This window comes from Palaemon carinicauda, chromosome 43, assembly GCF_036898095.1.
Source record: "Palaemon carinicauda isolate YSFRI2023 chromosome 43, ASM3689809v2, whole genome shotgun sequence".
NCBI lineage: Eukaryota > Metazoa > Arthropoda > Malacostraca > Decapoda > Palaemonidae > Palaemon > Palaemon carinicauda.
In genome coordinates, this window is record NC_090767.1 from 12789203 (window position 1) to 12813568 (window position 24366).

The following is a 24366-nucleotide window of genomic DNA, read 5'->3' on the forward strand; positions in this document are numbered from 1 at the left end:
ACATTCAATTTCTGTCTCTCCATCACTTTCATTCCCCACAGTTGGTGCAATCACTTTCTCATATAGAACTCTCTTTACATTCATGCCCAACCCTCTATTTTTAACTACTCCCTTAACTGCCCCCAACACTTTGCAACCTTCATTCACTCTCTGACGTACATCTGCTTCCACTCCACCATTTGCTGCAACAACAGACCCCAAGTACTTAAACTGATACACCTCCTCAAGTAACTCTCCATTCAACATGACATTCAACCTTGCACCACCTTCCCTTCTCGTACATCTCATAACCTTACTCTTACCCACATTAACTCTCAACTTCCTTCTCTCACACACTCTTCCAAATTCTGTCACTAATCGTCCAAGCTTCTCTTCTGTGTCTGCAACCAGTACAGTATCATCCGCAAACAAAAACTGATTTACCTCCCATTCACGGTCATTCTCGTCTACCAGTTTTAATCCTCGCCCAAGCACTCGAGCATTCACCTCTCTCACCACTCCATCAACATACAAGTTAAACAACCACGGTGACATCACACATTCCTGTCTCAGTCCCACTCTCACCGGAAACCAATCACTCACTTCATTTCCTATCCTAACACATGCTTTACTACCTTTGTAGAAACTTTTCACTGCTTGCAACAACCTTTCACCAACTCCATATAACCTCATCACATTCCACATTGCTTGTATTAGTTAGGGAAAATATAAATTATCTCCAAAATTGTCAATTGTTCCCATAATAACAGACCTTAAACTGCCACAGCGTCTACAAAGATGCATCGACCGAAATGGCGATTATGTAGAAAAATACATAAATGCTCGTACTTTAAAAATCATGAAAACATTGACAATAAACGTTAGTGATTTCTAAATATTTTGGAGACCTTACTTTAGAGATTAGCCTTGTATCATCTGCCTCACTAGACAACACACAAAGCCTCTTATTTTTCAGTTTTAGTATTTTCTTTATTACTGGTGTTCTACTACAGTTCTGGGCACCGCTGAAACCAGCCAAATATTATCGTCTTTATATGTTTTATCTAGCACCCTTTCAAAATGCTGTAATGATGATTTCCAACATTTTCCCACTGGGACATAATTCCTTATATCTACATATTTTAAATAACTTCTTAAAATCAAATTACCATTGTCTAATAAAGGAATAAGTTCAGTTATCTGTTTATAAACACTTTCTCAGTAATCTATATTTTCACTATACATAAAATTAAATATTAATACCAAATTGACTATATATTAAGTATTATACAAAGTCCTTAATTAACACTTCAATTGGTATTATAACTGAAATGGTGTTGGTGATCATTTGTTATCCAAATTTAATATATATCTCTCGGATATGAATAATACTTTTAAACACTAAAATAATAATATTTTCATTTAATTGATATATTGTTAGAACGCATAGTGACATGTTTCTTATATTTCTTTTTTAATTTTCTTTTTCAAATGTGAGTATTTTATTATCAAGATAGATATACTGTATAAGCATTCTTTACTACTTGTGATGATAAACGTAACTGAGCATACATGGGTGTTTTTCATTATTTTTGCCTTTCACCCTTTGCTTTTTTTGGAAAAGGGCGAAAGTTAATATTCCAACAGTATAACATAGCAGAACAATCCACGTTATTCCTGTTTCCATAATTTTCTTTTAATTCTATCATATTTAACCTCGTTTTCATAACTATTACTGCTTCTTTAGTGTCAAGTTCCTTAGCCGACGTACAGTAATTACTTTGGCCAACCTCAGCTTAAGTCATTTCTGCTTTCTTCTTTTGTTTTCACAGACCACTTTACATTTTATTCATGTCTTATTTATGCTTTTTATACGATCTTACTTGTTCAATTCTAATATATTTTTTTGCATATATCTAAAAAGACTTTCCCTAGCATTCACCATATAGTTCCCTAATTTGGTCTTCCACTACCTCCCTAACTAGCCGTTTGTCATGTGATGTTATAATGTTAAGAATAAGCATTAACTTTTTATCCTCTATTCTATTTTCAACTGGGTCATATTCCTGTTTTTCTAGTATTCATCTACAATAAGGTGTAGTAGTAACCTGTTCCCTATAGCTATTTCTTTTTCTTTTATTACACCCCATGTCTTAATATTTGCAAACATTGTTGGTACTACTACAAATAGTTTTATAAATTTTATTCTCCTCATCAGCTATGACTAATCTCACACATACTCTGTTACTGTCTTCATACTTCCTGACTTTAGTATATTTTTGTTACGAGTACAGGCAGAACCCATCGCTTGTCCTGTGAAGTTAAACGAGAGGTTGCAGCAATGTGCTGCGATACAGAAGGCTAAAAAAACTTTTTAAGTGTTTTAATAAAGGTAGTATGATTTATTTCCGTTTGACACTGCATAGGTTGAACTTTCAACCTCTCTCTCTCTCTCTCTCTCTCAGGTCACTTGATAAATATCTGTGGGACACAATCGATCGACTACTGCAATATCAAAGAGCTCTGCTGTTGAGACAGAAGAGCTTCAAACCAAACCCAACACTTGTTGCAGATTTTGACTACTGTTATAACAACAATACAACAGCAATTATCAGGAAAACAACGAACGGTCAGAACAGGTCAGGAGAGATGAGTGTCAATCATAGACCAGGTTTGATAAACGAAATAGAGTCACACTTTTCCTCTAACACTTTTTTTCAATCAATAGTAACCATTGAAATATTCACTAGTGCCCCTTTTTCTTCTATTAAAACATTTTTTTTCAATGTTTGGACATATATCATAAAACCTATAGTAAAGATTATCTCAAGTCTTGTACGTCATACACAAGAGTAACGTCAACTCCAACCCGTTAAAAACAAACTGCATTCATTATCTCTTGGTAGAAGTTCTCACAATATACATAGACACTTTCTCCAGCAGAGATGGAGCTAGATAAGCCAGGTATAAAAACAGGGGCATCATCATTCCTTGCGTCAGTTTGTTGTTGGAAAGGGAGTCTCCCGTCACCATCACTTCCGAAGGCTTCTCCAGCTTCTGCCACAGAGTGACCACCAACTCCAGAGTCTGGCCATTCGAGGAGACGCCGCCGATTCGCCCGTTCGCGGCCAAGTGGCTCGACATTTGCGCCTCAGTCACGGCCATTTCGTACTGAAGGGGATTGGTGTTTGGTTTCTTGGGAACCGTTTTGGATGCCTTCTTTCTTCCCACCCACAGTTGGTTCTCCGTCGAGCACCTGTATTCCGACAGCTTTCGGTAAACCGGGACCACGTTCACCACGTTGCCGTCCGCGTTCTTGATACGCTTACCCCGCCCGGTCCTCTCTGGGGACTGGGACTTGCGTTTCCTGTCCTCTGAAGGAGTGCCCGTAGGGTTGACCTCCATCTTCAAACACTGCTGCAGAACGAAGTGAATCAGGGAACTGGCAGCGTGGCCGATGTCGTCTTCCGACTTCATGACGTCCTTCCCGCCGGATATGCATCCGTCGAAAGTGATCGTGAATTCTCGGGACTTGCTGAAGTCCATGAAGAACTTGAAGAAATTTTTCTCAGGCATGGCCTTTGATACCACCTGCTCCTGCCCAAGGAGCGGACTTTCGACCTTCTTCTTCTCGCCGGCTCCATTTCCGTTCACTACCTCGACGTCGGTCTCCTCAGCTTCTCCATTCGGGATCTCCTCCACCGACGAGTCGTTTGTCTCGTCCCCTGGCTGGAGCTCTTCGATGGACACATCTTGGTTGGTCGGACATATCTCAATCTCCTGCTCCTCCTCGGCTTTCCACTTGGGAAGCTTTCCATTAGCACTGGAAGTGCTGGCGCCAGTCAAAGAGGATGGGTCCATGTTTAGCACCTCAATCTCGTCCTGGGAAGTCCCGTCTCCCTGGGACACCTCATCCGAGTCATCGTCCAGGGTGATTATCTCCTCCTGGGTGATGTCCACCTCCTTAGGGAGAGGGGACTGGCTGGCCTGGATGGAACTCAGGATGGACTCATCGATAAACACTTCCTCGAAGAGGTGGCCCAAGGGCCGCTCTTGGCTTATGATGTCGTTGCAAATCTCAGCGGCCTTCCGGCACTTGTACTGGAACTCCGTCAGCGGACCGGCCTGCAGCCCCCTGGTAATGTTGTACGAATGTTCGAAGGGGTCCTGCAGGCAGAGCGCCGTGTCCAGCTGGATGTCGGTCTCTTGCATGTAGTACTGTTCCATGCAGGGAGGAAGCCTCTTGGCATCCCTCTCCTTGACGGCGCTCTTGTCCAGGAGCCGCCCGGCCAGGGGGCTGATGACCCACTTCCTGGGGTCGAAGCTCTTCCCGTAGTACTCGAAAAACTCACACACCAGCTCCAGCACGGTGACGTTGTGTTTCTTGTTGGCCCAGGAGGACACGTCCTGGCCGAAGCTGCAGTCCCAACCCTCGATGGTGTGCTCGGCCCGGATGTTCTGGGGACACTGGGCTTTGAGCTGGAACACCGACGGGATGAGAGGCTCCTCCCTCACCATGAGGTAGAAGAGCATCAGCATCGTGAAACCATAGTTGGTGATGAGGTACGTGGGTTGGCCCCCGCCAGCAATTTCCTGAAAGGTCCAACGAAAATCTTTATTTCACGAGTTTCATTCAGTGCTTACTTCTAAATTTCATTCAATAATGTTTTTTAATATCTCTGCTTTATCTTACTGTATTATAAGCATTATTCTAATCTATACAAGCTTCTAAGTCAGATTTATAGAATATATTTGTAACAAAATACAGTATCTAAAACAACAAACAGCTTAATGCCTACAGTAATCAATATAGCAGCATCAAAGTAAAGGGAAATGATGAAAATATTGTGAGAATTTAATCTAGAGATATTAACTTTTTTAGAACTTTTACTTGAAAGTACTTATCACATACTATCACTTTATAGAAAGCAGACACTTATATTAATATGCATTCATGAAAAGTACAGTACTTAATTACAGTATTTCATGCGTCATAAGACACACCCTTAAATTAGCAGAGCAGTTTTTTTTGGGGAAAAAATGACAAATTCGTAGATAACTTCTAATTTTCCTAACTATACAAACTTTAGCTATTTAATATGGGTTATTACTTCGGCGTAGCTGAAATGACGAGCCATTAGAATTTTAACGAGGGTTTACTACCCCACTGGTAGTTAGCGGGGGGTAGGGAGGGGTAGCTTGCTACCCCCCCTCACACACACCTGTGAATACTTCACTTTGCTTAGAGGTAGGACTTCACGGGGGACAGGGCTGGCAGGCAAGTTTGATTAAATAGCTAAGGTTTGTATAGTTAGGAAAAATACAAATTATCTACGAATTTGTCATTTGTTCCGTAACTGAAATACAAACCACGCTATTTAATATGGGTGACTCACCCCATAGGAAGGGTGGTAAGTCCCTGCCATACTGGCTTTGGCTTTGCCTGGGGACTCAATATTTGAGTGTGTAAGTACTCAGGAAATAAGGAGTCCCTGCACCTCGCTAGCATTGCTGTGCAACTGCTGCGGCCTACATAAGCTGTGTGTAAAGGTGAGAAGCGTGACTCGTCCTAGGAAGTTGACCTGGAGTTCTTCAGATAGAATTCTAGGCTAGGACTCTCCCAATACCACCTTGTCAGGGTATGGGGACGTGACAGTATTAACCTTAATACTAGGAACACAAGGAAGCATGGTTTATCTGCAATGGTTTGAGGTCAGCTGTGCAGAGAACCCAGGATGCTGCTTTCCCCAAGAGAGGGGAGGATGAAGAAAAGAATAAGGGCCAGACAAACCTTTTCATTCATGCAGACTAAAACCGGGTAACAATGCCCTCAACCTTCTGCTACCTGTCCATTAAGGAGCCTGAGGTTAGACCAGCTATTGTACAGCCACCACAGGGCCGGTAGAGAACGTATCGAGTCTCCTGTGTGTCACGTCTTGCAGGTAGTGGGCTGTGGTCGTCTGACGCTTCCACACCCCAGCTTGCAGGACCTGCGTCACTGAATAGTTTTTCTTGAAGGCCAGGGACGTAGCTATGCCCCTGACATCATGTGCTCTAGGGTGACGTGATGGAGGTCAGGATTCAAGGCTAGGTGTATTACCTTGCAAATCCAGGCTGAGATGGTATTCATAGTGACCCTCCTCTTCGTTTTCCCAGTGCTCACGAACAAGACTTGCACCTGGGGACAAACTGCAGCTGTTCTTTCAAGATACAACCTCAGACTCCTAACTGGGCACAGTAGGAGATGGTTTGGGTCATCGGTTACAGAACGAAGACTCGAAACCTGGAAAGAGTCGAACCGAGGGTCCGGCACTCCCGGATTCTGAGTCTTGGCAACAAACTCAGGGGACGAACCTGAACGTTAACTCCCCCCATCCTCTTGAATGGGTGATGTCATATGAGAGACCATGAAGTTCACCGACTCGTTTGGCCGAAGCCAAAGCTAGCAGGAACACCGTCTTCCAAGTAAGGTGGCGATCTAAAGCCTGGCGTAATGGTTCGTAGGGCGGTCTCTTCAGAGACTGGAGAACTCGAACCACGTTCCATGGAGGAGGTCTCACTTCCGACTGAGGGCAGGTAAGTTCATAACTCCGTATGAGTAGAGAAAGTTCCAGCGAGGAAGAAATGTCCACTCCTTTGAGCCTGAAGGCTAGACTTAAGGCTGAGCGATAGCCTTTCACTGCCGAGACTGAAAGGAGCATTTCTTCCCGAAAATACACGAAGAACTCCGCTATTGTTGGAATAGTGGCATCGAGTGGAGAGATACCCCTTCCACGACACCAACCACAGAAAACTCGCTACTTCACCTGGTTGACCCCTACGGATGACCTGCGCAGGTGTCCAGACATCCTATTCGCAACTTGCTGCGAAAATCCTCTCTCAGCGAGGAGGTGCTGGATAGTCTCCAGGCGTGAAGTCGAAGCGAAGCTACGGCTTTTTGGAAGATGTTGGCGTGTGGTTGTTTGAGTAGCTCGTGACGTGGAGGGAGTTCTCGGGAGCTCCGTAAGGAGTTGCAGAAGGTCCGGAAACCACTCTGCGTGATGACATAGCGGAGCTATCAGGGTCATCGATAGATTGACCGATATTCTGGTCTTGTTGAGCACCATCTTCATCAGACAGAACGGGGGAAAGGCATAAACATCGATGTTGTCCCACCGTTGTTGGAAGGCATCCTGCCAGAGAGCCTTGGAGTCCGGGACTGGGGAGCAGTACAGCGGCAGTTTGAAGTTCAGCGCTGTAGCGAACAGATCCATAGTTGGGAAACCCCACAAAGTCAGGACTTTGTTGGCTACTTGAGGATCCAAAGACCATTCGGTACTCACTATCTGCGTCGCTCTGCTCAGACAGTCGGCGAGCACATTCCTCTTGCCTGGAAGGAAGCGAACCGATAGTGTGACCGAATGGACTTTGGACAATCTCAGTATCTCTACTGCCAGATGGGATAGCTGTTCTGAAAAGGTACCTCCCTGCTTGTTGATATAAGCCACCACTGTGGTGTTGTCGCTCATCACCACCACAGAGTGGCCAGCCAGGACCTGATGGAACTTCTGAAGTGCCAGGAATATGGCCTTCATTTCTAGCAGGTTTATGTGGAGGTACTTTTCTGATTCTGACCACAGGCCTGAGGTCCTGTGGTTCAGAACGTGGGCACCCCACCCTTTCTTTGACGCGTACGAAAGCAACATCAATTCCGGGGGAAGGACGAGAAGATCCACTCCCTTTCGTAGGTTCTCGTCTGCCAACCACCAGTGAAGGTCCGTCTGTTCCGCAGGACCCATAGGGATCAGAGTGTCTGGGGAATCGTGTCCTTGATTCCACCGAGGCTTGAGTCGCCACTGGAGAGATCTCATTCTGAGGCGACCACTGGGAACCCGACGGGCCAGGGAAGAGATTGATTGATTGATTGATTTAAAGTTTTCAGGCATCCTGACATCTGAGGTCATTGACGCCGGACCAGGGAAGAGAGGTGGCCGAGGAGACATAACCACGCTTGGGCTGGAAGTTCTTCTCGTTTGAGGACAGGCCTTGCGACCTTCCTCAGCCTTGCTATCCTGTCGTCTGATGGGAAGGCTTTGTGGAAATTGGTGTCTATGACCATGCCTAGGTATACCAGTTTCTGAAAGGGCTGCAGAGAGGACTTCTCGAGATTTACCATGATCCCTAGATCCTGGCAAAGTTCGAAAAGCTTGTCTCGGTGGCGAAGAAGGGTTGCCTCTGAGTCTGCTAGGATCAGCCAGTCGTCCAGGTAACGGAGGAGACGGATACCGATCCTGTGAGTCCAAGACGACATCAGGGTGAACACTCTGGTGAACACTTGAGGAGCTGTGGAGAGACCAAAGCACAGCACCTTGAACTGGTAGATCTTGTTGTCTAGGCAAAATCTTAAGTACTTCCTTGAAGACGGGTGGAATGGGATCTGGAAGTAAGCGTCCTTCAGGTTCAGTGTACACATGAAGTCTTGTGGTCTCACTGCAAGTCTGACCGTGTCTGCCGTCTCCATGCTGAACGGTGTCTGTTTGACAAACCCGTTCAGGGTCGAGAGGTCGATGACTGATCTCCAGCCTCCAGACACCTTCTTTACAAGAAAGAGTCGACTATAGAAGCCTGGGGACCCGTCTACCACCTCTTGGAGAGCGTCCTTCTTCAACATGGTCTGGACTTCTGCCCGGAGGGCTTGCCCCCTTACCGATCCCATGGTAAGGGAGCTCAATGACACTGGCTTCGCTGTCAGGGGAGGTAGAGATGATGGGAACGGGACGCGATATCCCTGACCAATCATGGAAATCGTCCAGGTATCTGCCCCGAGTTGCTGCCACCTTGTCGCGCAACTTTGTAGGCATCCCCCCACTGGTGGACATGCAGGGGGACTGCCAATCCTAGCATTTACGGCCTCGGCCTCTCCCTCTAGGATTTTTATCTCCCCTGGAGGACTTTCTGCCCTTCCTGTCCTTGACAGGAAAGGGCTTAGACACCTTTGGCTTTGCTGCTGTCGTCTTCTTCGCATTCTTAGCTGGACTGCTGGGTTGCTGGAAGTTTGTAGGGCATCGATGTCAGGGCCCTATGGAGGAGGGAATCCTGGTTGGACTTCCTCCACCTCTCAGCGGCTAGCTCCACGTCCTTAGGCTCGAACAAACTCTTACCGAGTACGGAAGAGTGTCTGAGTCTGCTAACGTCGGAACTGGGGACCTTCTGGTGAAATCTCTCAGCAACTGCGTCTCGATGTTTCAGGATCGTATTGGCCCACAAGCTCGAGACTTGGTGGGCCAGAAACTCGATGGTCCACGTGCCTGAGAGTAAGAATGTCTCCAGTGCCTTCCTGGTGCTTTCCTTGGACAGATCCTCAGACCACACCAGGATGCCCAGAGACCGCAGCCAGATGTCAAGCCACGAGGTTGCCTGCATGGCACACTTCGTCACCTTCTGCTGGCTTAAGATCTCAGTAGCAGAATACGAAACCTGCCGCTTGGAGAGTCTCTCTAGAGGGACCCCCCAGTGAGTTCTTCCACAGAATGGTGAACAGGAAGACCCAAACAAGTCTCCTCTAAGATCTCAAAATACCTCCTCTGGTGGACTCGAAGAGGAGGGAGGAGTTTGTTACTGGCGCTGGATCTGTTGGAGGAGGCAAGCTCAGAGAGCTGGCCTTTGACTTTGTCTCTGGCACTCTTCATCCCTTGTGACCAGGGCAAACTGCACTGGCCCTAGAGGGTTTCTGGATGCCGTAGACTCAGTCCAAGATCGTGTCCTTACCCTCACGAGGAGGAATCTCTGGGTCCAGAAACCCGTTATGATTTCTCATGAGGGTCAGAACTTGCCAGAACGCATGTTCTGACTGTTGAAGCTCTCCTCCCGAAGGGCTAGCAGCAAAGTCTCCTGTCCCCAGTGGCTCTTCCTTGGGGGGGGGCTTGTGGACATTCTCCGAAGGTCTCGCTGGCTCCTGTCTGATCCTTGCAGAAGACTTAGGTGAAGTCTTAGAGTCCTTCGGCTCCCTCCTGGGAGGGATACAGGACTCTAGTAATGGATCCACTCCTGTGCAAGAAGACTTCTCAGGGAGAGGCGGAGTTTCCCCCACTGGTGCGATGGGGGAACGGACCGGCTCGTCCGACTCCCCTGAGGATGGGAAATCCTCATCCACAGGGGAGGGAGAAAGTCTAGGGGGGAGAGGGAGCCTTGCGCAAGGATTTCCGAGGAGACAGCTTAGCCCTCGGAGAAGTCACCACGGAGGGGACTCCTCTCTTCCTCTTCAGGGCAGACGAAGTCGCAACTGCTTTGTGACCCAGTTCAGAGAACACAGGCTTAAAAGCCTGCATGAGGGCTCTGACTATGGTCCCAAACCAGGACTGTTGGCTGTCAGTCGCGCTCAGACACTCCCTCTGGAGGGAAGGGGATCGATCGATCCCTAGGAGGAGTCGACAAACGATGGTTCGCCTTGAACGAAGCTGAAGGAAAAGAGTCCTTAGACCTATTCGGAAACCTCCCCTCCTCCGGCGAGCGCGCTGTTCTGCGCTTGCGAGGAGGGGAACGAGACAGTGACCTGTCCGCCTGAAGCCCCGTGAAGTAGCGTGCGGGATCGCGCTGGTGGTCGTGTGATGAGCCCTGCCCTGGATCGCGCGCAGGAGGATCGTGCGCGGTAGGAATTTCGCAATCCTTTGCTCACGCGGGCGCGCAGGAACCTACTGAAGAGCCCATGCGGGCGAGACTGTTGGGCGCGCGTGAGCAGGAGATATGTCTCTAGCGCATGGGTGTGGAGCGCGCGTATCTGGAAGCACGGGGCGAGGACGCGATTGCGCTATCTCGTGATAGCGCAAAGGTGAATACAGTATGCGCGCTGGCGAGTGCTGCACAGGTGGTGCAAGAACTGCCCCGAGGAGATCGTGGGTGCACGCATCAGGATGCGGGCGCACAGGAGTGCGCTGCTGCAATGGAGCGCGCAACAGGATTCGGGCGCGCAGGTGTGCGCTGCTGAGTTGTGCGCGCTACAAGATTCGGGTGCACAGGAGTGCGCCTTTTGGAAGAAGAGGGAAGGGGTACCTGTGAGCGCCCGTGCGCTAACTTAGGTACCTCCTGGACTGCGCGCTGGAACGTAGGAGTGCGCTGGCGCGCCCGTGAGTGCTTGCACGCTGTATTAGGAACGACCGCAACTGCGCGCTTAACTCCAGAAGTGCGCAGAGGCACTGGAGAGCGCTGACGAGTAGTAGAGCGCTTGAGCGCTGTAGCAGGAACAGACGAGCGCTGGCACGCTATAGCAGGAACTGCAGGTGGGCTCTGGCGCGCAGGAGATCGTGGGCGCGCAGGGGGACCCTGGCGTGTAGGAACAGGAACAGGCGCATGCATGCGCGCAGGTGAGCACAGGGGTGCTAAGTCAGGAACAGCAGCGTGATGGCGCGCAGGGGGTACCTGGCGCTTAAGGGACTGATGCGCAGTTTTGCGCTCAAGTCCATTGTGCCCCGAAGGGACCGGTGCCTGTGCAATGACAGGATTAGAAGGTGCATATAGCGCGTCAGCAGCCTTGAAGGGTGACGGCAGGTCAGCAGGTCTGGAGGGTGACAGGTCAGGGGGTCCCGAAGGGCGACCTTCCACCAAAGGAGATCGTGAACGATCTCCGGAGAGGTCTAAGGTGGTAGCTGGCAGGATCGGTGAATGGCGAGTCTCCTCCGCAGAGGACTGCGGGGATGACGAGCCGAAGAGGTGCCTCCTAACTCCTTTGTGAGGAGAAGGAAGTCCTCTATGGCGAAGGGGAGGACGAGCCTTCTGCCTTATACGCCCTCTAGGGGCCGTGGGATCAGTAAGCTGACCATCATAAGTCCTCCGCAGAGGAGTCTCTGTAAGTGAACTCCCTCGAGGGGGAGAATCACCAGCAGGAGAGACCGTGGGACTAAGTTCCACCCTCGAAGAATGTTCAGAGGGGGAATCAGAGCCTTCAGTTACCTCAGCAACAACAGGAGCAGGAGTTTGATCAGACACACCGGAGGCCTCCGTTATAACAACGTCGACGATAGACAGAGGATCTACGTCTGCTATTGCCGGTGATTGCTTAACAGCTGCTCCCAGTTTGATCATGTCAAACAGGGCTTCCTTGGAGGGCGAACCCTGAAGCCCCAAGGAAGCCCAAAGCTGTAACAAATCATTATTTACAGAGAAATCAATATCCTCCTCTGGGGGAGGAGGGGCAGCTGCCTCGCTATGGGAGGCTACTACCTCTCCCGCACCCCGAGATCGGTTAACAGAACTAAGGCCTACGCTACCCCTCGACGGCCTCTCGGAAGAGACCGATCGAGTGGGAGCTTCGGAGGAGGTTTGGGCTACAGAAGAAGAGGCCTTGGGATTTTCTCTCTTTAAAGAAGCCTTTGAAAGAGAAATATCAAAAATTTTAAGTAATTTTTATTTTTCCTAACATACTTACCGAGAACTACTTTCTTAGGAGTTACCGGTAACCTCCTCTCTACCGACCAGAGTTTTGTGTAGTGTAACCCCCACCCCGTTTTCTATGGAGGCCTACCCCCGGCATTAAAGAATGTGCCCCGAGGGTAGGCTTATCGTAGGTCGATGTCCGCCCGGGTCAACAGCTTCAGTAAGTTCTATTGGATTAGCACAATGCTTGCAAGGGAAGAGAGGCACTTGGGGAAGGAAGGGAGGGCCATTACCCGAAAGTAGTTCTCGGTAAGTATGTTAGGAAAAATAAAAATTACTTAAAATTTTTGATTTGTTCCAACACGAATACTTAACTCGAACTACTTTCTTAGGAGACTTACACTTTAGGAGGCGGGAGTGCTATTCTGACCCCCTGACCCGGTAAGCGGAGGCCAAGAGGCCCAGGAATAACGGTACCTACTAGAAAACGGATGAGAGGGTAACTACACAAAGAGTTCACGTTAGTGTCTAAGTACTCACCCTTTGAAAAAACTTCTTCTGATGTTGCCTCCAGTAGCGTAGCTGTGAAGAATGTGTTATCCAATGGTATAAGTTGGTACTCCCCAATGAGGCTAGGAAGCAACTGGGTAGGATGGAAGGAAAACGCACCTGTGTCTCCCGGTTGCTAGCCGTGATTGAGCCTGGGGCTTTTACCGTTACACCGCTTGGAGGGCGGAGATGACTGTTCCAATGGAGAACCCGTCTAAGGACTTCCTCGAGTAGTCCTTGAGGTAATGGGCAGTAAAGGTTGACTGGTTCGACCAAGTACCTGCTCGCAGGATCTGACCTACTGCCATGTTTTTCTCAAAGGCTAAGGACGTGCTCAGGCCTCTGATGTCATGAGGTTTGGGGGTGCCTGGCACTGCTATGCCTTCTTCCTTGTAGGCTCTGGCAATAACTTGCCTCAACCACAAGGAAATGGTGTTCTTGGACACTTGCTTCTTAGTAATACCCGTGGATACGAAGAGGCTCTTGATGCCTGGGCGGAGATGAGCCGTTCTTTCAAGGTATTTTCTAATGGTCCGTACAGGGCATAATTTCAAATCCTCTGAATTACTCGTCCTAGGGATGGCAAGTATTGAAAAACCTTCGATTCTCGGATCCCAGACTGCTGGGTTCTGAGTCTTAGCCACAAAAGAGGGGACGAACTTGAAGAATACTTCTTTCCACCCCTTCGAATGAGAAACGTCATATGACACCCCATGGATCTCACCCACTCTCTTAGCGGACGCCAAGGCCAGCAAGAAGACGGCCTTGACAGTGAGATCTCTGTCCACGATATCTTTCAAAGGTTCAAAGGGGGACCACACAACATCTTCAGGACCTGGGTTAAGTCCCACTGGGGCACCCTACTCGCCTGTGGGGGGCAGGACTGCTCGAAACTCTTGACAAGCATCGCTATGTGCCTCGAGGCCCCCAGGTCGATGCCCTTCAGGAGGAAGACTTGGCCTAAGGCGGCCCGAACCCCTTTTATGACTGGGATTGACATTCCCATCTTATCTCTAAGAAACACCAGAAAATCTGCTATGTCTGGGACAGAGGCCTTAAGGGGCTTAATGTGCTTCTCAGAGCACCACTTCGTGAAGGAGGCCCACTTAGCCTGGTAGACCGCGGCTGATGACTTTCTCAGGTATAGCGACATTCTCTTAGCAGTGGATGAAGAATATCCTTCTTTCTTCAGGAGCCGCTCGATAGTCTCCAGGCGTGAAGACGTAGGGAGAGTGGGTTGTCGTGGAGCCTGAGAAAATGAGGTTGATGCAGAAGGTCTGACCTGTCGGGCATAGGCCACGGTGGTTGACTTGCCAGGTCCTTTAGGTCCGTGAACCACTCTCTCTCCGGCCACAAGGGCGCTACCAAAGTCATCTTTAGGTTTCGGGCTGTCCTTACTCTGTTGAGCACTTGCCTTATCAACGTGAAAGGGGGAAAAGCGTACACGTCTAGATTGTCCCACTTGTGCTGAAAGGCGTCTTCTAAGGCTGCTTTCGGGTCTGGTACAGGAGAACAATATACGGGGAGTTGGGCGTTGAGTTTTGTTGCAAAGAGATCCATCACCGGGGAACCCCAACGTTGGATGATGAGCTTGGCTACTTCTGGAAGAAGGGACCATTCTGTCCCTACTATCTGGCCCACTCTGCTGAGACCATCGGCCAGCACGTTTTTCTTCCCGAGAATGAACCTCGCTAACAACACCACTTGGTTCTCTTCTGCCCAATCTAGAATTTTTATGGTGAGATCGCACAATTCCTTCGACTTCAAGCCTCCCTGCTTCTTTATGTATGCTACTACCGTGGCGTTGTCGCACATCAACGCCACGGTGTTCCCCTTTAGAAGATCTGCGAAGTGTAGGCAAGCCTTCTGGACTGCCTTCAACTCCAGGACATTGATGTGGCGTTCCTTTTCCCCGTCCAACCAGGTCCCTCGTGCTGTTTCGTCAAGGAGATGGGCTCCCCACCCTTAGTTGGAGGCGTCTGTGAACAGTAGTAACTTGGGGGGGTCGCTCGCGAAGGGCATCCCCTTGAGTGAGTTCGACCGGCAATGCCACCATTCCAGGGAGGGTCTCGTGTTTGGTAGAACTGGGATTAGGACTTGTTGTGAGTCCAGTTGGCACCAGAGGTTCTTCAGGTTCCATTGTACAGCTCTGAGCCTTACCCTCCCTTGGGGAACTAGTTTCTCCAATGAGACCAGGTGACCTATCAGTTTCTGCCAGACTTTCGCTCTCCTGGGGCGCCCCTACAGGAACGGCCGAATGATATTCATGAGGTTGTTTATTCTGTCCTCCGAAGGGAAGGCTTTTCCCAGAATGGTATCTAACGTCATTCCCAAGTAGTTCATTCTGGTGGATGGGGATAGGTTTGATTTTTCCGGGTTGATTACGATGCCCAGATCCTTGCAAAACTGGAGGAGTTTCATCCCTTGTTCCTCCTAGAGGTCCTTCGAGGAGGAAAGAAGCAACCAGTCGTCCAGGTATCGGATGAGGCGAATGCCTCGTTCGTGAGCCCACACTGGGACAGTCGTGAAGACTCTCGTGAACACCTGGGGCGCTGTTGACAATCCGAAGCAAAGGGTCTTGAATTGCAGGATCTGGGAACCCCATTTCACCCGGAGAAACTTTAGACTCGAGGGGTGGACCGGAATTTGGAAGTAGGCGTCCCTGAGGTCTATGGTCATCATGTAATCTTTCTCCCTCAAGGACAGCAGGACTGTCTTCGGAGTGTCCATTTTGAAGTCCGTCTTCTTGATGAACTTGTTGAGAGCCGACAGATCTATAACCGGTCTCCACCCTCCCGTCGCTTTTTCTACTAGGAACAGATGACTGTAGAAACCCGGGCCTGGGAGAAGAACTTCTTCCATGGTGCCCTTCTCTAACATGGAGGACACCTCCTCTTGAAGGGCGGTCTTCTTCAACGGGTCTTTGGGAGCTAGCCATTCCGCCCGGCTGGCCGGGATAAGAGGGGGTGGTTCTGCTAAGAACGGTAGTCTGTAGCCTTCCTTTAGTACAGACACTGTCCAAGGTTCCGCTCCGTGAGCCTTCCATGCTTGCCAATGTAGTCTGAGGCATCCCCCAACCCGAGGCTTGGGCGGGGATAGGGGGCCTCGCACTCTATCTCCTTCTGAGGAGCGGCTTGAACGGCCTCTCCTAGAGGCAGAGTAACCTGATCTGAAGGAGTTTGAGGAAGATGGAGCTCCCCTACGGGAGGGCTGAGGCGTTGAGGACCAGGAGGAAGAGGGAGCCTCTCTCCTCGTCGTGCTGGGAGAGGCCTGGGCCGTCGCGGCACTATCCGAGACGGACCTCTTGTAGGGCGGTCTCCTAGAAGGCGTAGGCCTGGGGTTGTTAGACTCCTTCTTCTTCGAGACCTTCTCCGTGATGGTCTCTAGTTCTTTCAGGGGAAACAAGGACTCCCCCCACAAGGGTAAGCTCCTCATGGGCCGCGCTTCCCTGTCTGGCACCTTCCGGGACACCTTAGCCAGTACGGTGTCTCTCTTACGGAGTACCCAGTTAGCTGTCAAGGCGAGCGACTGGTATGTTAAAAACTTTAGTGTTTTACCCCCGGAGGTAATAAGTTCTCTCAGGAGGCTCTGCTGGTCAGGGTCCGCGGGGTCGAACGAGGCTTGTACTCCTACTAAGGTGGAAGCCCACCAGTCCAGCCAAGAGGAGACGTTCACTAGATCCCTTGACTTTTCTTCCATCAAGGAGGCCTCCGATGGCGAGAAACACACTGGGACCGAAGAGGCTCTATCCTCTGAGACGCCCTGACTCAGGATGTCAAAGGATGATTCCACTTTACAGGGGCCTGGGCGACGCCCCTCTGGCACATATACTTAGCTCTGAGTCTTGAGGCCCTGGAGCAATTTTGAGGAACTCTGAGTTTTGGGGGCCTCGGCATTACTAGCCACCACCTTGTCCACATACTCCTGCCCTTGGACCAGATCTCGGGCTAGAGGAAGCGCTAGAGACGTCTTAGGTTGGGTAGGGATCTGCATAATCCGTAACAGGCTTGACCTCCAGTAGTCTTCGTCCGTAGCTCTAGGTTCCTCAATCTTGTGGTGCCTCCTGATAAGGCCAACCACCCTCCTATAGGCCGAGTCCTCCGTTGGGGAACCCTCCCTCCCGTCAGCCGAGGTCCCGGCTTGGGACCGGGGAGCTGGGTTACCGGGCAAACCGACCGGACGTCTAGCTCTTGGAGCCAGGGGTGCCGTCCTACCGAGGTACTGGACTTCATCGGCGGGGACGTCCGCACCAGGGGCCTGGGTTAACGCAGGCATCGCCGATTCAGCGGGGACTCTCGTCCGCTCAAGGGCTCTGGGTGCCGAGGACGCGGTTCCCGTGGGCTGACCCGACAGTGGGAACCGTTCCTTCCGACCCGAAGGCCGCACCAGCTGGGCTGGTTCGGCCAGGCCGCCCGAAAAGAAGCGCGTTTCCCCCCGCTGGGCGGGGTGAACCGGAGGCTTCGAGGACTTACGCCTTTCTGTAGTCCTTCCTGCGAGCTTGGTTGCGAGGGTCAAGGTCGTGTTTGGAGGACGGCATCCTTGGCGAGAACTCTCTGGACCGGAGGTCCGGGGAACAAGGCACCCTTGATTCCCGGGGTACGAAGACCCAGTCGCCCTCAGGAGACCTACTCCTCTTGTACTTACGCCCTGGGGAGCGGGAGCGCTTCCTACTGTACCTGGAGCGCGACCTAGAACGGGAACGCCTGCTCCTGGACCGCTCTCTCCGACGACAGTGTTTTCTCCTGACTTCTTCCCCCGACGAGAAACCATCTTCCGACGAACCCGACGACACTGTACTTATCGTATGTCGGGCGGTAGCGGGGACTGCGGGGGACTTCTTCACGCGTTCAGTGCCCGAGGTCGACGGCTGAAGGAAATCTTCGGGGACTTCCGTGAGGGGGGCCGGGAACGATTCAAGGCGCTCCATGCTAGGGAGCCAGGGGTCCAGGTCCTCTTCCATTCGTAACGGGGACCTACCTGGTGTCTTCGGAAGCTTCCAACCGAAGGCATCATTACCCGAAGACCTTAACTTATTCTGGTTATCTCCGCCTACCGAAGACCCTGAAGCACAGGCCCACGAGGGCGGCGAAGACACAGACACCGCGTTACTACCCCACAAGGGGTCATCGGAGGACACGTGCCCCCCGAGCACAAGGGCCGACTCTCTGGACGCACTACTGGGTTCTGCACTTTCACTAGACTCTTGGGGAAGGCCGCTTTGTTCCTTCTCCACGACAGACTTACCTCGGCCCCTACTCTGTGTAGGGGACGGCGAAACAGAGGCCCCGTCGGACCGCTCACTGGGTGATGGTAGCGGCGAAGTAACGCTAGCTTTTCTGGGGGAACGTTTCGCCGATTTTCTCTTTTTAGTACCGTAACGTACCCACTGGATATCACTCCAGCCTACACACTCGGGGCACGTATCTGCTGACGAACAAACCCTTCCCCTACAGGAGGAGCAAAGGGAGTGAGGGTCCACTTCAGGCTTGGAGAGGAACGCTCCACACGATTTACCGGCCCTATGCCCCGGACAACAGCAGATTTGCTCCATAATGCACACACGCAAGACACAAGCACGAAGGGAATCAAGGAATACACTGGGTAAGCACGCGGGTGGAGGGTGAACACACAGGAACACCCGGGAAAAGTACACTGGAAACACAAGTTACCACGCGGGGAACACGTGGGACACTCAGAACGCACACAAAGGATCGATAGAGAACGAGGGCGACGTGTTGACACGTCGCGACCAGAGAACTTACTGAAGCTGTTGACCCGGGCAGACATGACCTACGATAAGCCTACCCTCGGGGCACATTCTTTAATGCCGGGGGTAGGACTCTATAGAAAATGGGCTGGGGGGTACACTACACAAAACTCTGGTCGGTAGAGAGGAGGTTACAGGTAACTCCTAAGAAAGTAGTTCGAGGTAAGTATTCGTGTTGGAACAAATCACTTTTGGACTTCTTCTTCCGGCGCCAGGCAAAACTCTCCCACTGGGAGGTAGACCACTCCCTACACTCACCGCATACATTACCCCTATCACACCGTTGGCCCCTACATTAAGGACACAAGGTGTGAGGATCTGTGTTGACCGCCGACATAAAATTCCCACAAGGGCGGTCAGGTAACCCAGGACACGTACGCATTATTAATAGAGGCCAACTTCACACACTCTGTAGAAAAAGAGAAAGTAAAAACAGATTAATGGCAGTCAAGTGAGGGTGAGAGCAGACACGTCTGTTCATCACCCGAGCCAAAAGCAAAGTGAAGTCTTCACAGGTGTGTGTGTGTGTGTGTGTGTGTGTGTGTGTGGGGGGGGGGGGGGGGGTAGCAAGCTACCCTTCCCTATCCCCGCTAACTAGCAGTGGGGTAGTAAACACTTGTTAAAATTCTATTGGCTTGTCATTTCAGCTACGCCGAAGTAATAACCCATATTAAACAGCGTGGTTTGTATTTCAGTTACGGAACAATTAGAATTTTACAAGCTGTCTAAGCAGCAATTCGTATTCAGCACCTCTGACACACAAAATTTTTCTAGTTGCAAAGCAAGATGCTATAAACCCATGGGCTCCAACAGGGAAAAATTGCCCAGTGAGGAAAGGAAGTAAGGAAATGAATAAACGATGAGAAAAAATTAACAATAAAATATTTAAAAAATGGTAACATCAAAACAGATAAGTCATATACACACATACATATACCAAGGCACTTCCCCCAATTTTGGGGGGTAGCCGACATCAAACAAATGAAACAAAAAAGGGGACGTCTCCTCTCTCTCTTCCTACCAGCCTGACAAGGGACTCAACTGAGTTAGGCTGGTACTGCTAGGGTGGCACAGCCCACCCTCCCTCACTATCCACCACCGATGAAGCTTCATAATGCTGATTCCCCTACTGATGCTACCTCCGCGGTCATCAAGGCACCGGAGGAGGCAGCAGGGCCTACTGGAACTACGTCACAATCGCTCGCCATTCATTCCTATTTCTAGCACGCTCTCTTGCCTCTCTCACATCTATCCTCCTATCACTCAAGAGCTTCCTTCACTCCATCCATACACCCAAACCTTGGCCTTCCTCTTGTACTTCTCCCATCAACTCTTGCATTCATCACCTTTAGCAGACAGCCAATTTCCATTCTCTCAACATGGCCAAACCACCTAAACACATTCATATCCACTCTAGCTGCTAACTCATTTCTTACACCCATTTTCACCCTCACTACTTCGTTCCTAACCCTATCTACTCGAGATACATCAGCCATACTCCTTAGACACTTCATCTCAAACACATTTAATTTCTGTCTCTCCGTCACTTTCATTCCCCACAACTCCAATCCATACATCACAGTTGGTACAATCACTTTCTCATACAGAACTCTCTTTACATTCATGCCCAACCCTCTATTTTTTACTACTCCCTTAACTGCCCCCAACACTTTGCATTCTTCATTCACTCACTGATGTACATCTGCTTCCACTCCACCATTTGCTGCAACAACAGACCCCAAGTACTTATACTGATCCACCTCCTCAAGTAACTCTCCATTCAACATGACATTCAACCTCGCACCACCTTCCCTTCTCATACATCTCATAACCTTACTCTTACCCACATTAACTCTCAACTTCCTTCTCTCACACACCCTTCCAAATTCTGTCACTAATCAACCAACTTTCTCTTCCACATCTGCAACCAGTACAGTATCATCCGCAAACAACAATTGATTTGCCTCCCATTCACGGTCATTCTCGTCTACCAGTTTTAATCCTCGTCCAAGCACTCGAGCATTCACCTCTCTCACCACTCCATCAACATACAAATTAAATAACCACGGTGACATCCCACATTCCTGTCTCAGTCCCACTCTCACCGGAAACCAATCGCTCACTTCATTTCCTATCATAACACATGCTTTACTACCTTTGTAGAAACTTTTCACTGCTTGCAACAACCTTCCACCAACTCCATATAACCTCATCACATTCCACATTGCTTCCCTATCAACTCTATCATACGCTTTCTCCAGATCCATAAACGCAACATACACCTCCTTACCTTTTGCTAAATATTTCTCGCATATCTGCCTAACTGTAAAAATCTGATTTATACAACCCCTACCTCTTCTAAAACCACCCTGTATTTCCAAGATTGCATTCTCTGTTTTATCCTTGATCCTATTAATCAGTACTCTACCATACACTTTTCCAACTATACTCAACAAACTAATACCCCTTGAATTATAACACTCATGAACACCTCCCTTAACCTTGTATAGTGGTACAATACACACACAAACCCAATCTACTGGTACCATTGACAACACAAAACACATATTAAAGAATCTCACCAACCATTCAAGTACAGTCACACCCCCTTCCCTAAACATCTCAGCTCTCACACCATCCATACCAGACACTTTTCCTACTCTCGTTTCATCTAGTGCTCTCCTCACTTCATCTCTTGTAATCTCTCTCATTCTCATCTCCCATCATTGACACCTCAACATCTGCAACAGCAATTATATCTGCCTCCCTATTATCCTCAACATTCAGTAAACTTTCAAAATACTCCACCCACCTTTTCCTTGCCTCCTCTCCTTTTAACAACTTCCCATTTCCATCTTTCACTGTCTCTTCAATTCATGAACCAGCCTTCCTTACTCTCTTCACTTCTTTCCAAAACTTCTTCTTATCCTCTTCATATGAATGACCCGATCCCTGACCCTACCTCAGGTCAGCTGCCCTCTTTGCCTCACTTACCTAGCGCTTTACTTCCGCATTTTTCTCTCTATATATCTTTCATACTTCTAACACAATTACTCTGCAGCCATTCTTCAAAAACCCTCTTTTTCTCTTCCACTTTTACCTTCACTCCTTCATTCCACCATTCACTGCCCATCCTCATGCTGCCTCCAACAAACTTCTTGCCACACATCACTTGCAATCCCTACATAATTTTCTTTGATATTTACTTTTTACCCCCAGTTTTATTAGCTCTTTTACATCCACCTACTCTATTTCCCCACTCTTTTGCTACAACTAATTTTCCTTCCTCCAAAAAATTATCAGACATGTCATATATAAACTATAAAAAGACTTATGTCAACCTGTTCAACATAAAAAATTTTGCTGAAAGTTTGAACTTTTAAAGTTCTACTGATTCAACTACCAGATTAGGAAGATCAATCCACAACTTGGTCACAGCTGGAATAAAACTTCTAGAGTATTGCGTTGTATTGAGCCTCATGATGGAGAAGGCCTGACTAATAGAACTAACTGCATGCTTAGTATTACAAACAGGATGGAACTGTCCATGAAGATCTTAATGTAAAGGATGGTCATAATTATGGAAAATCTTACGCAACATGCATAATGAACTAATTGAACACAGTGCCAAAGATTAATATCTAGAACAGGAATAAGAAAATTAATATATTACGAAATGTTTAAATTAATATTAAATAACTGCATGCCAGTTATCTCAATTTTAAGATATTTATATAAGTAACGAGTTGTAGTGCCACCACAACTACACGTGTTTCCCTGTTGTTTACAAGAAAGCAGTGTTGCCAAATGTAATACAGTGATGCCTCAGGATACGAAAGTAATCCGTTCAGGATACGGTTTCGTATCCTGATTTTTTCGTATCCTGAGTCGCGTTTTACATGTAAATAGCCTAATCCGTTCCAAGCCTTACAAAAAGTCACCTTTTCTTTCATAAACACACTAAACTGTAGTAATAAACATGCAATGCAGCCATTTCTATCATTCGATAATTAACCCAACCGTTAAAAACTGCCTAATCCATTCCATAAACCACCATGAGATTATTCAATAATGTAGTTATAGCCTAGTTATCCCCTCCAAGCCCTAAGAAAACGGTCCATTTTCTTTACTACTGTATAAAAGTTACGGTACTGTATGTAAAGCATTTGGATCAGTGAAGGTATATTGTTACCTGTACACTTAAATTAAGGGTTGATACCCTGAAAAAAAAGGTACTGTACTCTCGGCGACGAGTTGGGATCTCGTAAGCTTTTCGTATCCTGAAAATTTTTTCGTATACTGGGGCATAAAAATCTTTGTATTGCTTTTCGTATCCTGAATTTTTCGTAAGCAGAAACTTTCGTATCCAGAGGTATCACTGTACAGTGTCTTTCCAAAATTCCTCCTATAACCTACACATTTTCACCCAAAATTAATCATTGATCCAAGTCTAGAAATTCCTCTAGGTGGAATACTCTTGCTACTGTATGTTTGATTTTAGGTCTGGTGACTTTTCTGCTAACTTGGTAACACTGCACTCGACTAACAGTGAGATGTGTTTTTCAATGTTGTATTCAGCAACTGTTTGTCTGTATTATTTTGGAACTCAGGGAACGGAGTCATCATCAAATTATTCCTTTATCACAAAATAACTACAAAATATGAGAAAATAAATAAATACTGCATCAACAACTGTGTCATAATGTCATCTGCAAGTTTGCTTGTAGAAGGGCGTTGGTGAGTCATCAGCTGATTACCAAAACAAATGTATAATTTGCTACTGTACTTCAATAAATGATAATTCTGGGTTTATATTTTATGTCTGATGAATGCAAGAGTTGATGGGAGAAGTACAAGAGGAAGGCCAAGGTTTGGGTGGATGGATGGTGTGAAGAAAGCTCTGGGTGATAGGAGGATAGATGTGAGAGAGGCAAGAGAGCGTGCTAGAAATAGGAATGAATGGCGAGCGATTGTGACGCAGTTCCGGTAGGCCCTGCTGCTTCCTCCGGTGCCTTAGATGACCGCGGAGGTAGCAGCAGTAGGGGACTCAGCAGTATGAAGCTTCATCTGTGGTGGAAATGTGGGAGGTTGGGCTGTGGCACCCTAGCAGTACCAGCTGAACTCGGCTGAGTCCCTGGTTAGGCTGGAGGAAAGTAGAGAGTAGAGGTCCCCTTTTTTGTTTTGTTTCTTGTTGATGTCGGCTACCCCCCAAAATTGGGGGAAGTGACTTTGGTATATGTATGTATGTGGTTAGTGTGAGTGCTTGTATGCCTCTAGTTGGGTATTTGAAGGTTGTCAAACTCCACTATACAACTTTTCATTAGTGACAGGAGGCAGGGTGATTCTTTTGGGCATCTTTCAGGAAAAAAAGGTACGTCTAATGACACGGGAAATATACGGTAATTCACGACTTACAAACCGACGTGAGGTTGGATAAAAAGACGTGAATTGGATCATATTTTCTGTACAAATACTGAAATATAGAAATAGTTAAAAACATACCAGGAATCTTGTGGAATTGTGAACCGTGTTACTACTCTATTACTGTATTGCTATCATTATTACTTGCTAAGCTACAACCCTAGCTGGAAAAGCAGGAGGCTAAAAGTCTAAGAGCTCCAATGAGGAAAAACAGCCCAGTGAGGAAAGGAAATAAACTATATTGAAAATAATGAATATATATGGAATATCTTGAGTTCAGTAACCACGTTGAAACAGATCGT

At 48.3% G+C, this 24366-nt stretch overlaps 1 protein-coding gene across 1 annotated transcript in view; it reads right to left on the bottom strand.

The window, feature by feature from the left end:
- Positions 1-2358: 2358 nt before the first annotated feature.
- The window catches only part of LOC137633586 (speckle targeted PIP5K1A-regulated poly(A) polymerase-like), a 388889-nt gene continuing 366881 nt past the window's right edge, over positions 2359-24366 (bottom strand). Inside the window, exon 10 of the mRNA XM_068365855.1 lies at positions 2359-4572. Within this exon, the coding sequence (XP_068221956.1) occupies positions 2872-4572 (1701 nt within the window). The 3' untranslated portion in view covers positions 2359-2871. The remainder of the gene's footprint in view (positions 4573-24366) is intronic.